This window comes from Aegilops tauschii, chromosome 3 (assembly GCF_002575655.3).
Source record: "Aegilops tauschii subsp. strangulata cultivar AL8/78 chromosome 3, Aet v6.0, whole genome shotgun sequence".
Classification (NCBI taxonomy): domain Eukaryota; kingdom Viridiplantae; phylum Streptophyta; class Magnoliopsida; order Poales; family Poaceae; genus Aegilops; species Aegilops tauschii.
The window spans coordinates 2,750,679-2,764,093 of record NC_053037.3 but is presented as its reverse complement, the minus strand read 5'-3'; the positions used below and the strand labels follow the sequence as shown (position 1 = coordinate 2,764,093).

The window sequence follows — 13,415 nt, the reverse complement described above, 5'->3', positions numbered from 1 at the left end:
TCTTGTGCTCATGCTTCCAATGCCAGGATTTGATGCGGCATAATTCAAAGATAGACAAGACTCACCTAAACAATGGTATGTCCAGTACCTATACAAGGTGGTTCTATCATGGTGAATCAGTTACTGATGGTGAAATTCAAAACAAGAATAAAAATAAGGGTCTGTTTGCGAAACAGTAATATCAAAACTTTACCAAGAAATACTACTAGTACCATTTTTTTCCAATCGGTTACATGTTTAGTTTCTCATTTGGGGCAAACAAAGGACCAGATATAGTACAAGTAGGCAAACACTCGTTGTTATATTTGTCATATAAATTATAGACAAAACTGATAATAATACTAACCCCTTATTTAGCTTTCGTCTCAGTCTTATGTAAAGAGATACGCATCTCTGATCCCATGCAGCTTGGCAGCCACCTCCTGCATGCTGATGCGCTCACTTGGGGACGACCTGGTGCAACACAGCCCAATACTAATCACAGAAAGGAGACTCTGTGCTCCATTTTTCTCTACATCATCCATCGGAGTTTCCCGGCAGAGGTTCAGCTCCTGCAGCAGTTCGGGGTCAAGAATCTGCAGCACTTTATGGGGGAAGTTGATCTCTGCAAACTTTGCAATGCTCAATCCGTCCTTGAACATGGCATCCGTTGGCCTCCTTCGAATGAATACTTCAAGGAGGACGACTCCGAAGCTGTAAACATCAGCAGCAGTTGAAACCTGACCGCCCCCTGCACATTCTGTAATTCCAGCAAGAGTTTAGTTCCGATTCATTCACATGGGCGAACTGTCAAGGTTCATATGAAGAAAGAAAAACCAATGCAAGGATGGACCGTACCTGGAGCAACATATCCTATGGTTCCCTTTATTGCAACCGAAGACGCCGAAGTTGATTCAGAAGACGATGTTGCGGTATGCATCGGCAACCTTGCAATCCCGAAGTCCCCAACATGAGCTACCATATCATCGTCTAGGAGAATGTTGCTAGGTTTCAGATCACAATGAACAATGCCATCTTGGTGAAGGTATGCCACTGCATCTGATACATCTGCCACGATGCTCAGCCTTTGAGCCAGCGAAATGCAGTTCGAATTTGAAGAGCTTTCGTCACCCCGAGCCGAGTGTAGAAATTTATGCAAGTCTCCTCGTGGCATGAACTCATACACTAGTGCTTTGAAGTCGATTCCTCTAGAATCAATGCTAGAGCATGCAGAAAAGAAGGTAGAGACATCGATTCTCTCCTTTGTTTTTTCCTCCAGAAAAGGAGCATGGACACGAAACCGGCAAGTAGCACCATGCTAGCTAGTGGAATCATCACTTTGGAACATAGTGGCCAAGTGTGTGTGGACGGGCTTGAAGTTGTAACATGGCATGCAGGTAGGTCTCTAGGACTCCACCGCAGAGCCCACGATTTCCGCCGATGCGTATGGCAGTTGTGTTCTTGGAGACACCTTCTTCTGGAACTTCACAATCAAGACGGTTGAATGACAGATCTAGTTGTTGAAGGTATTTCAGAGTCGCAATGGACTTTGGTATGGATCCAGATAAGTGGTTGTGAGACACAGTAAGCACTTCCAAGTTGCTTATGATTCCTAATGAAGTTGGAATTCTTCCACTAAGGGAATTCTGATCCAACTCAATGACTTCCAAACTTTCACAGCCATCGAGTGTCTCAGGGATGACACCAGACAGGTTATTTGATGAAATTAGCAGATACAACAGTTGCTTGGCATCTCCTATTTCTATAGGAAGTGGCCCATCTAGTTTACTGTTAGATAACCCAATTCGACTTATTGTAGGAATGCTGAAGATCTCTTTTGGTATGCTGCCATGAAGATTGTTGTTGGAAATGCTCAATTTTTCAAGGACCTTAAGGTTTCCCAAACTTGGGGGTATATTTCCATATAAATGGTTAGATTCTAGAAGGAGTTCTGTCAGCTGAGATAAGTTTGTGAGGGATGATGGAATAACCCCTGTAAAGGAGTTGTTAGCTAGCTCTATTCCTTGTAAATTGTGTAGAGTTCCAAGCCATTCTGGAAAAACACCTGTCAACTGATTTTCTTCTAACCCTAAACTGAATAGGCCTCGAAGATTTTCTATGCCAGAAGGGAAACCTCCTGACAATTCATTTGTTCCCAGAAAAAGATGTTGGAGCTGGTCAGAAAGGTTTCCCAATGAATTTGGTACATTTCCTTGTAGGTGATTCCATTTCATTGAAAAATTTTGTAGCTCGGTGCAATTGGCTAAGCTGCTCATAAACTCCCACTCTTGCTTGTTACGAGCGTAGAATTGATTGAATTCAAAATTCAAGTAAGACAGTTTGGTGAGTTTGCCAATGGTGCTATGTACTGGACCAGTAAAATTATTTCTTGATACATCGATGGTGTATAGCTTGGAAGCATTTACCAAGGAATAGGGGATATGCCCATGAAAGAAGTTGGCAGCCAATCCAAGAAGTTGGAGGTTAGGAAGATGGTTACCGAGGTCGGATGGTACCTCCCCACCTAGATAATTGGCAGCAAGGCTTAGACCATTGAGAGCAGGAATATTTAAGATGGCATGTGGGAACGTACCTGTCAACTTATTGGCACCCCCATGGAGGAACTGCAGCTTGTGCAGCTCTGCCAAGTCATTTGGGAGATTTCCCTCAATGTTATTAAACGAGAAAATGAGCTTTCTCAGTGTTGTGATATTGCCGAGAGAGGAAGGGATGGAGAGGTGCAGCTCTTGCAGATGACTAGGTAAATCAGGAAATTGACCAGCTAGATTATTCCTAGTCAACCAAAGCACCATTAGGCTGGTACAGTTGGCAAGATTAGGTATCCTTCCTTGCAATCTGTTACTAGTCAAGTTGATGGTTTGGAGGTTATGCATATGACCAAGGGATGGAGGGATCTCTCCGGAAAATGAATTATTTGGTAGGGACAGAAACTGTAGGAATGTAAGTTTTCCAAGAGAGGGAGATATTTGTCCTGCTAAACCTCGGTTTGTAAGATTGAGTGAAATAACACGAGGCGGGGTGGTCGTCGTCCCACATGAGAGACCTTCCCAGTGGCAGAAGTGGGTGCTATCGTTCCACGACATCAAGGCTTGATGTGGGTCAATACTGACCGTCTTCTTGAATTCAAGTAGCGACAGCCCATCTGTCTTGTTTCCATCCAAAGAACTACACATCATGGTCTGCGCACTGTAAGCCATCATGGGCACCATCACAAACTGTCCTGCTGTAGTGACCATCATGCATGGATGGCCAGGTATCTTTGCTCAACTCACCATGGTTAATTATATGCAGAGATAAAAAAACAAGGAAAATTTTAGGTAGTAACCAACTAGGCGCTTAGCAAAATCCATTTGTGGTATGTGATGTACCTTGCAGCAGAGCAGATTATTTTGTTGCCCTTGAGAGTTTTCTTCTTTGTGGAATCTGAATATGCTCAAAGTTGCTTCAGCAAGTAGTATAACTATTGTCTTCCAATCTGAGTAGCGATATTTCTTCAAACTCCTGCAATTTCATAAGACTTAATCAGTTGTTTTTCCTATCATGAATTAATATGATGCTAAAAAAACTACAAGGCGAAGTGACTGCGAGAAAACAGCATCGTGTAAATTCAGCATATGATACCCGACACATCTGGCGGTTTCTTTAAATTCTTACATGCATGTACGTTTAAGGAGCTAGCTAATGCGCACACACACACACACACAGTATGCATGTACAAACACCTACTGTCTGGAGAATATAGGCAGGGATCATTCCTTCAGCCTTAAGCTAGCCTTCCAGCATTCCATCAGCTAGCTTTTGACATTTGGGCAGGGATCTAAAATTAAACAGTGTGAGCATGTCATCGATTTGCACAGTAAACAATGCATTTCTCTTGCCCTTTACAGAATGTTTCATCAAATAAATAGTACTAGATGCAAGTATGCAAACTCACAGTGCCTGAGTACCTCTTGTATGAGTAAGAACGTCGTGTGCTTTGGTTGGAGAAGGGAAGCGGCTTGCACATTTTGGTCTCCAAGCATGAGCCTTATCTAGGCATATATGTAGCACTTCAAAAAGGCACTTCCGCCTGCAGATCTAAGAAAACTAGTTAATTCAGTCAAATTTATTTACTGTTGAAAATGAAAGAGCCTGATAACACCAAGAGCAAAAGCAGTATTGATGCTATTATTGGAGATGGAATAGCCACTCGCCGGTAAAATTGACTGACTTGTCGATTTCAATGATGACATGACATGGACATGGTGCTCTCCTTATTAAATGAGCCGGCAATTGTTGACTTTGTAGATCCCTGACGATAGTTGAATTGCACTTTTTTCAATGGAAAATAGGGGGACGGGGGGGGGGGGGGGGGGGGGGGGGGGATGAATTGCACAATTTGTAGTCAAGCATGGCAAGAGATATATGTCGACGACAGATGAGAAGACAACACGCACAAACGAGAGACTGGACACAATGATTCGGACCAAACATAATAAGGCTTAAATTCCCCGGCCGGGCAGGGACGACGGCGACTGAACAGGGGCAGGGTCAGGTACGACGGCAACTGACACTAGAGGGCATCGCCCGCCTGCCGAAGACCGGAGCAGGGTCACGCTCTGCTCTTCATTCTTGGCTGAAGAACACTCACCTGAGTTTGTGCTGGCCCATACGGCCAACAAAATAATGCTACAGGTCCAACGAGCCCAGTAATACGCACCAACCTACTACCAATTATCCTTACGAAAATCTCGAGAACAATTCTACAAGAACAGAACCAGGAGCCAGTGACAGGTGATGCAGATGACATGAAGTGAAGCACAACAAGCATAGATAACAAGAGGTCTTATCAGCAGGTAAAGAAAGCATCTCCAAGCTCCAATTACATGACATCCCTGATACATCGATCCGGTACAAAACTGCTGCAAACTTTTCTTGATTCACTCGAGCCAAAAAGAGAAGAAGAAACAGCTTCTGATCTTGGTTTCGACAAGCTCCAAGAACTCTAGGACAGTTTCTGCTACCAGCTACAAAGGGGCTGCGGATGGATAGGTCACTACAACACTACTCTTCCTTGATGGCGCCCTTGTCGCTGACGTAGATTCCGTCCAAGAACTTCCTGATGTCCTTGTTCTTCACGTGGCATTTCTGGTTCAAGGAAAATGAAACAATCGTTGGTCAGGATGGGGATTATCGGTGGTGTAGAGATCAATATAGAGAACCACATGCTGCCAGTTCAACGCCGGTAAATGTTATGCGTTTGTTGTGTTCCAATGATACATGGACGTTCTTCACTTCTATAGCTGGTTTTCCATGTTAGGTTAGGCTATGCACTCGTTGCATCTAATCTAAACTAGTACTAGAAAAGATGCATCAACACTTGGATCAGTAAGAGTGGAATATACGATCATTGCAAGGTATGCTACAACGCTTACATGACTACAGCCAAAGGTTCATCCGTAGTATAGAAAAGTTCTTGCGTTGTGAAGCATACAATCACATTCGGAGGTAGGCCTCACAGGTAAATTGAAGGCAACTTATTATGCTAGTTTTCAGTATGAGAAGCACATAGTCAAGGACTCTGACCTGGTTGATCAGGGCAGCAGAGCGAGAGACGAGCTCGATGTCGTTGCCATCCAGGACGATCTCATCCTTGACCTTCTCAGACCGCAGGATCGTCACACCGTCAAGCATGTCAACTTTCCTTACCTGTTAAAGGAAAGGCATAATCTCAGTATATTTCATACATGACTCAAGTAACACACATAAGCATCAACACAGCCAAAGCCATACAGGACATCAGAAACACACAATGCCAAGAGTGGCATTTGCTTCTCTAGAGTATACCACACTCAGATTCGTTGAAGCTAACAGCACTATGAGCCAATTACGATACGGCAAATGGCACCACAGTAGTTCTAGTGACCTCTGTTCTAGGAATATCAGCATGGAGTGATCAAACATCTCAAGCAAGGTTGTCATCATTGCAGCAGTATCAACATCTTTGATCCCAACCCTATGTGAATAGATTGCATTAGCATGAACAGTGCATTTTAAGACTCTTAAGAACTCACAAGAACCATTCATTTCTAAGCAGAGTTCCCCAAGGTATACCAGTGTCATGGTAGGTAAAAAGGTACACAAATCACATAAACAGAATGATATGTGAACAGAGATTCTACTGCCTAGAAATAACTCACAATTCATCAGCAATCACTTATAAACCAGGCATCTGTTGAATGGAACACTACAGTATCAGGCAATTAGCTAGCTTATTACAGAGTATCCAGAAGCTAAACCAGAAGTAAATTTACCTTCTTTTCTCCGAGGAAGTTCCTGATCTCGATGCCGCGGTTGGCGGCGGTGATGGAGGCGTTGATGGGGAAGTGGGCGTAGACGAAGCGCATCTTGTAGCGGAAGCCCTTGGTGACGCCGGTGATGAGGTTCTGGACGTGGGAGATGGCGGTGCGGATGGCGGCCATGGTCTTGCGGGTGCCGAACCAGGCGTCCACCTTGAGCCTCCGCCCGCCCTCCTGCAGCTGGAAGTCGAGGTTGAGGTGCTTGAAGTTGCGGGTCAGCGTCCCCCGCGGCCCCGTCACCGAGATCATCTTCGCCGACACCTTCACCGTCACCTCCTCCGGGATCTCCATCGTCTCCGACGCCAGGATCGTCTTCATCTTCGCCCCACGCTGATTCTTCTTCCTCCTCCTCCTCTGTGACGGTGGTGCGGCGGCGGCGGCGGCGCGTCTGGCAAGGTGAGATCTTTTATAGCTGGCGTCGCTAGGGTTTTCTCTCCGTGGGCTGTGGGCTGTGGGCTGTGGGCTGTGGCGGGGGGAGGAGAGGGAATGGCTGGCCCTGGTTTGGCCCAATACTCCTCTTTTTTTTTTCCTTCATCCCGTTTACGACACTTGCTTGACAGCATGTGCGTGAATCAATCTGCGGCGGCCCAACATCAGTTACTGTTCTTCTTCTTCTTCTTCTTCGCAGTATATGTTAATGTCACCAAGGTCGTCTTGGTCTAGTGTTATGTTAATGCGACCAAGATGTCTGCGCTAACGTATGTCTGCCTAGATATGCCTTGTCGGTATACTTGGCGGGATTGCCGATCTCCGTCGTAGCACCGGTTTACTAGTGCGGCTATTCGGTGAGTTGTTTCTCTCCCGACATTTGGAGCTACTTCAATAGTTGAATTTCAATCTTCCCCATTTGTAAGTGCTTGAAGTTGCGAGTCAGCATTCCAAGCGGCCCCGTCACCATGATCATCTTCGTCGACACCTTCACCGTCACCTCCTCCGGGATCTCCATCGTCTCCGACGCCAGGATCGTCTTCATCTTCGCACGCCTGTGGTTGGTGCGGCGGCTGCGGTGGTGGGTGGGTTGGTGCGGCGACTGCGGTGGTGGGTGGGGTGGTGCGGCGGCGCGTCTGGCGAGGTGAGATCTTATATACTAACTGGTGTCGCTAGGGTTTTGTCTGGGAGGGGAGGGAATGGGTGATCCTGGGCTGGAAATGGTCCTGATTTGGCCCACAAATCCTGTCCATAGCATATATGGATATCAATCTGCTACGGCCCAACAATATCAGTTACTCCTTTTTTTGAGCAAAAGAGATGCCTTATGGCAGCCGCTCGCCGAACCCGCCGAAATTTGTGTACGAATAGATAGATCATAAGTTTCTCAAAAACTTATCCGAGGGGGGCTCTCAAGTGAGTAGCTTGATCGTATCGTTCATCGAGAGCTCAAACCATTGCATCCTTGCATCATGTTTCTTGGTTCTTGTTTGGTTCTCTTTGTGAGTCTTAGAGCTTATGGTCATCTCGATGACAAGCTTGAGTTCATCGAAAACGGAGTTTGCATGCGTCTTCTATGATGTTTTCGGTGTTGGAGGTTTTATCGGTCTTATCCGAGGAAGGGTTCTCACCATTTTATTTTGGGCCTTTTCTCATTTGCTTATTATTGGTATTTCTATCAAGATTGTGTTAGCCCTTGTCGCTAGCTTTCCAACAAACTTGGTTTCGTCGAATTCGGAGTCCGTTTGCAGAAGTTGTGTCAGTTTTGGTGTCCTTAAAAGGGGTTGTCGCGGATGTAATTTTTTAGTATCGCTCTTGGGAGCGGTACTACCGCGACTACTTCTGTGGCTACTTCCGCTCCAGACCAAAAACTCGTCACTAGTCCAGCGGTGGTAGGCACAGATGTAATTTTTTAGTATAGCTCGCAAGCAGTAGTACCGCTACCCTTAGCAGTAGTACCGCTACCCCTAGCGGTAGTACCGTGAGGTCAAGCGGTACTACCGCTCCGATGGTTCTTCTGGCCTTTTTGCCTCCTCGCTGTTGTGTTTCAAAGGGCTACTACCGCCCTAGCGGTAATACCGCTCCTTGGAGCGGTAGTACCGCTCGGTGCGGGCTGTGAGCATAACGGTTGGATTTTTCCCCACCTATAAAAGGGGGTCTTCTTACCCAATGAACCTTATCCTTTGAGCTCGTGTTCTTCCCCCATTGTTGACCTTCTTCGAGCTTGCTAACTCTCAATCCCTCCATGGATTCTTGCTAGTTTTTGAGGGAAAAAAGAGAGGAGATCTAGATCCACATTTCGACCAATCACTTTCTCCTCTATGCGAGGGGAACCCCTTGGATCTAGATCTTGGAGTTCTTGGTGTTCTCCTTCTTGTTCTTCCTCTCGTTTTCCTCCATAGCATTAGTTGCTTCGGTGGGATTTGAGAGAGAAGCACTTGGGCACTCCGTGTGCCCTTGCCATTGCATTTGGTGCATCGGTTTGAGTTCTCCACGGTGATACGTGGAAGTTACAAGTTGAGAAGCTTATTACTCTTGGGTGCTTGGTACCCTTGAGCTTGTTCCTCTTGGGTGCTTGGGCGCCCTAGATGGTTGGCGGTGTTCGGAGCTCAATCATTGTGGTGCAAAGCTCCGGGCAAGCGTCGGGGTCTCCAGTTAGGTTGTGGAGATCGCCCCGAGCAATTTGACGGGTACCGGTGACCGCCCCCAAGGGTTGCCAAAGTGTACGGGTTCGGTGACCGCCCTCAAGGGTTGCCATTTGTACGGGTTCGATGACCGCCCTCAAGGGTCCCATAGTGGAATCACGGCATCTTGCATTGTGCGAGGGCGTGAGGAGATTACGGTGGCCCTAGTGGCTTCTTGGGGAGCATTGTGCCTCCACACTGTTCCAAACGGAGATTAGCATCCGCACGGGTGTGAACTTCGGGATACATCGTCGTCTCCGCGTGCCTCGGTTATCTCTTACCCGAGCCCTTTACTTATGCACTTTACTTTGTGATAGCCATATTGTTTCTTGTCATATATCTTGCTATCACACAGTTGCTTATCTTGCTTAGCATAAGTTGTTGGTGCACATAGGTGAGCCTAGTTGTTTTAGGTTTTGTGCTTGACAAATTAACCGCTAGGTTTATTCCGCATTTGTTCAAGCCTAAACCGTAATTATTTTAAAGCGCCTATTCACCCCCCTCCTCTAGGCGACATCCTCGATCTTTCACCGGCGAGCTGCTTGGCGAGTACTGAGCCCGGGTGACGATCGTACATGGTTGTGTCGGTGGTCGTTCGACCATTGAGATGCGAGTGCTGAGAGAAGGTGCACATACCAACAGGCGGCGCAGAGCGACTAAGGGAGCGGTCCGGTTCAGTCCCCGTCGAATCCATCCAAAACGTGACGGTGCTGGAGACTAAGTTGCCTCGAATTCAACAATGGCAATGGTTGTAAATCTGTCGATTTAGGCACCGCTAACAAAGAGAAAAGACCAAATTGAGTTGGAGAGGACGCGCCACGGGTGCTACCATGGGGCCGGGGTGGCCTACGGAGGTAAGTAGTGTGGCGCGGGATTGGGTGGGTGCGACCGGGGGGGGGGGATATTTTACTGCGTGGATGGGAGGCCGAGTATATTTAAGAGTCAGGGCAACCAAGGAGGATAACTTTTACTCCTCTAAAAGCTTTAGGAGAACGGTTAGGTGCAGGCGTGCAGTTTAGAGGATGAAAAGTAAAATTTAACTCCTCTAAAGCTTTTTAGAGGATCAGTTAAAGATGCTCTCAAGCAGAAACTTGAGCATCACAAAGAGGAAAGTGTGTACCATTTGGCATAATTGTTTTCAGCCTAGTCGAATTTGAACTTGGTATCGTTAGAGGTGTTGTCATTGTGACTGTTGAGCACTGAGGAGGACAGACAGTGCACTGGAGTACTGGAGCGTAACAGTAGTGGTGGAGATGGTCGCCAGAGTGGTGGAGATATGGACAGAGGGAGAAGTCAAACAGAAGGTGGACGGGGAGAAGGATGAGTAGATTCTCAGAGAGGAGGGTGGGGAACCGAGGATGTCCTCGAAGGCCATGGCGACTGATACCAAGCTAAAATGAATATTGCCAATAGCATCAAGATAAGGCACACAGGCCTTATAATCTAAAAAAAAAAGGTACACAGGCCTTATGCATGCGTGGTGGATCTAGGCCTAGAGAACAAGAGAGATAGCTACAACAATACAAGATACAACACATTTAACAATTCCTTTATTAGCAATCCTTCTTTCATATCACAGTCTCTTTAGTAAAGTAAATTTGGTCGTCTGGCACTGATGGCAGATGGCCTAAGACACATCGCTGCAAACATTAATTCATTAGTTGGCCGATGAGGACGCATTGTATCCATGTGATCCAAGGGAAACGTTGGACAGCGACCATGATAGTGTCGGCAGCGTGACGCTGTGAGACTGTAAGACGTTCATGAGCTTCACAATGGACGGTCGCACGTCAAGGCGTGGGTGCGTGCACCAGAGCCCGACAACCAGCGCACGATGCATCTGCCACTTACAGTTGTCGTCGAGGTGCTGGTTGTGCGCATGTAGCCTTTTATCCACCGCTTCAAGGATGGCGCCCTTCTCGTACAGGTCCCAGGCCCACATGAGCAGCGGGCTGACTTCTTCGACCCGGTGTTTCATCCCCATTCCTGGATCCTTGCCGGAAATGACCTCCAACACAACGATGCCGAAGCTGTAGATGTCCGCTTCGGGGGTGGGATGGTATGAGCGAAAAAACTCCGGGTCTATGTACCATGGGGTGCCCTTGATGACCTTCGTCGTCTGTGGCCTGGCTCCATGATCCACGAGCTTTGCCAATCCGAAATCTGCCAGCTTGGTGCTCCATGATGAGTCAAGGAGTATGTTGCCTGGTTTGATGTCACCATGGAGCACACATTGATCGCACTCTGTGTGGAGATAGCGTAGCGCAGATCCCAGTCCAAGGATAATGTTGTACCTATACGTACCATATATGTGTTAATTCAATAGGCTAGACCAGGGTTACTCGCCCACGATTATATTACGGCAATCGAAATGATCCAAAAAAGAGAGAAATTTGTACACGACTAGTGTTGTATACGTACCTCTCTGACCAAGTGAGCAGACGACTAGTGTCGTATATGTGCTGGTCGAGGCTGCCTTTCGGCACGAGCTCATAGACGAGCAGGAGCCCATTGCGGCTGTCGGACCAGCCTAGCAAGTGCACAAGGTTCCGGTGCCTCAGCCGGCTTATAATCTTCACCTCCGCTTCAAACTCTTTCCTCCCCTGCGCAGACGATTCCATGGAGAGCATCTTGATGGCCACCGGGCTGTCGTGGTCGCTAAGGCCGCCGCCCCGGTAGACGCTGCCGAAGCCCCCTTGCCCAATCTTCCCCTGCTCCGCGAAGTCATTTGCGGCTGCCGCGAGCTCACGGTAGCGGTACCGTCTAGGTCCTACCCCTCTCTCGAACTCAGCTTGCTTACGTTTGCGTCGCTGACGAACTATTAAGGCGGCGGCACCGCAGAGCAGCACAAGAAAAGCTGCCGCTGCTGATGGCACCAACACATGCACCAGTGGTAGGCGTCGCCGTGGACTGTTATTGGTAGGCACCGGGGCATCATCTAGAGTGGAGCTAAATGACCAAGACAACACCTGATGCAGCTCGGCGCAGAGACCAGTTGATGCTGCGAAGCCGACTGAGACTTGCTGGGGTAGTTCCCTCTTCATGTCCACCCACGTGCTTACGCTGTACCATGGTCCGTCGCCGTCGATGTGGAGAAGGGTGACCAGAACGGCCGTGCGATTGTCGTAGCTGATCTGGGCGGTCATGATGGCGTCATTCGAGACTAGGCGCTTGGTCACGTTGGTGTAGGCCCTGGAGTCGAGGGAGTTGATGTCTATGCCCATGTGGTTGTCGCTGTGGTCCCAGGGGTTGAGGTAGGTGTCGAACTCCACCGCAACTAACTGCGCATCACCGGTGGCGTTGAAGCGATTGCTGAAATCGAAAAGAGCGAGGTTTTCGCCCCCGCTGTTGGGAAGGAGCCTCGACGGGTAGTGCGCCAGGAAGAAAGATAAACCGTCAGCACTAGCGTCGCTGCTGAGGCTCGAGTTACATAGACCAAAATTGTCTTCTGATCTGTTTTGGGGCTTGATCTGGAACGTGAAGTTGGAGGAGAAGCTGGCCGCCTCGCCGGTGGCGTCGTCCCAGAGAGGCACCGGGCGAGCGTACGATGCCCGGCCAACACTGAAAACGTTGGCTGCGATGTAGTTCCTCGTTAGGTCGATGGCGCCAGAACCCATCCATGCGTCACGTTCGCACCTGAGCTCCGTATCGCAGGGGTCGCCGGAGCCGGGGCTGGAGAAGTTGAAGCTGAAGGAGAGCGCGGTAGCTAGACCCACCGAGCAGCAGAGGCAAATGATGATGTACACGGAGACAGAGAGAAGATGGTGAGGGCTCATGAGTGCAGCAGCCATTGTTGCTTCTTGGCGATGGCAAGGGGTGCGAGTGCACTCGGTATCTACATAGACGGATTTGGTACCTAGTATATATAGAGAGGGATCGATTTGCCAGCTTTGGTTTTAGTGGAAGCTCCGGACGGCCAGCTTGAGCCACCACACGTAGGATCCAATGTGACGATATGTCTCCTGGCATTGGATTTGGGATTCCTATGCTATGCTAGAGTATTGAATTGTGTGGTTACTATGGGATGGCATATATTGCGTCGGTTCTCACATGTGCACGTAGGTCAGCTTTAATTTAGGCGCCAGTGTTAAGAGCGGATTAGTGCGTGCGGTTCAGGCCAGCTTCCATCCTTCCCGTTTAAGTGTGGCCGTTGCCTTCGGCAACAACTAAATCGACTGCATCGGGGCCAATTCCAAGTGCCAACAATATGCTACGGCAGACAAATAAATAAAAAGAAGAACACGATGCTAAGCGGGCCGGGTGCAAGGTAACGGCTAAGCAATGACTGAGACGCAGCGTGGCAAATAAGAGAGCTGCACTATATATAGATTTCTAGATGTGGTTATACTATATCACTGTTTAGTTGAGTTTTTCTTTTAATACAGTACAAACGTAGGTGCTCATATACACTTAACCGTATGAACGCAGGCACATACACCGCACCTCTATGAGCTCTCCGAGATCC

The 13,415-nt window shown here is 48.0% G+C and overlaps 2 protein-coding genes and 1 pseudogene across 2 annotated transcripts; all 3 read right to left on the bottom strand.

Moving 5' to 3' along the window:
- Positions 1–183: 183 nt before the first annotated feature.
- On the bottom strand, positions 184–3,495 carry LOC109738504 (uncharacterized; annotated as a pseudogene).
- Positions 3,496–4,793: 1,298 nt separating this feature from the next.
- LOC109738499 (large ribosomal subunit protein uL6) lies at positions 4,794–6,738 on the bottom strand. The gene is made up of 3 exons (XM_020297592.4): positions 6,294–6,738; positions 5,566–5,688; positions 4,794–5,127 (listed from the first exon to the last, which is right to left on the bottom strand). Exons 1-3 carry the CDS (start codon positions 6,654–6,656, stop codon positions 5,044–5,046), a joined length of 570 nt encoding a protein of 189 aa, XP_020153181.3. The 5' UTR covers positions 6,657–6,738; the 3' UTR covers positions 4,794–5,043.
- Positions 6,739–9,882: 3,144 nt separating this feature from the next.
- LOC109738500 (L-type lectin-domain containing receptor kinase IX.1-like) lies at positions 9,883–13,184 on the bottom strand. Its single transcript, XM_040401890.1, has 2 exons — positions 11,372–13,184; positions 9,883–11,244 (listed from the first exon to the last, which is right to left on the bottom strand). The coding sequence occupies exons 1-2, from the start codon at positions 12,739–12,741 to the stop codon at positions 10,608–10,610; spliced, it is 2,007 nt and encodes a 668-aa protein (XP_040257824.1). The 5' UTR covers positions 12,742–13,184; the 3' UTR covers positions 9,883–10,607.
- Between the last annotated feature and the right edge of the window lie 231 nt (positions 13,185–13,415).

Excerpts from the sequence above, each read along its gene's own strand:
- LOC109738499 (XM_020297592.4), bottom strand. The coding sequence starts at position 6,656 with ATGAAGACGATCCTGGCGTCGGAGACGATGGAGATCCCGGAGGAGGTG. Across the intron at positions 5,689-6,293 it reads ACTTCCTCGGAGAAAAGAAG|GTAAGGAAAGTTGACATGCT; the intron begins GTAAATTTACTT and ends TTCCTTTAACAG. Across the intron at positions 5,128-5,565 it reads CTGCTGCCCTGATCAACCAG|AAATGCCACGTGAAGAACAA; the intron begins GTCAGAGTCCTT and ends TCCTTGAACCAG.
- LOC109738500 (XM_040401890.1), bottom strand. The coding sequence starts at position 12,741 with ATGGCTGCTGCACTCATGAGCCCTCACCATCTTCTCTCTGTCTCCGTG. Across the intron at positions 11,245-11,371 it reads CTGCTCACTTGGTCAGAGAG|GTACAACATTATCCTTGGAC; the intron begins GTACGTATACAA and ends TGGTACGTATAG.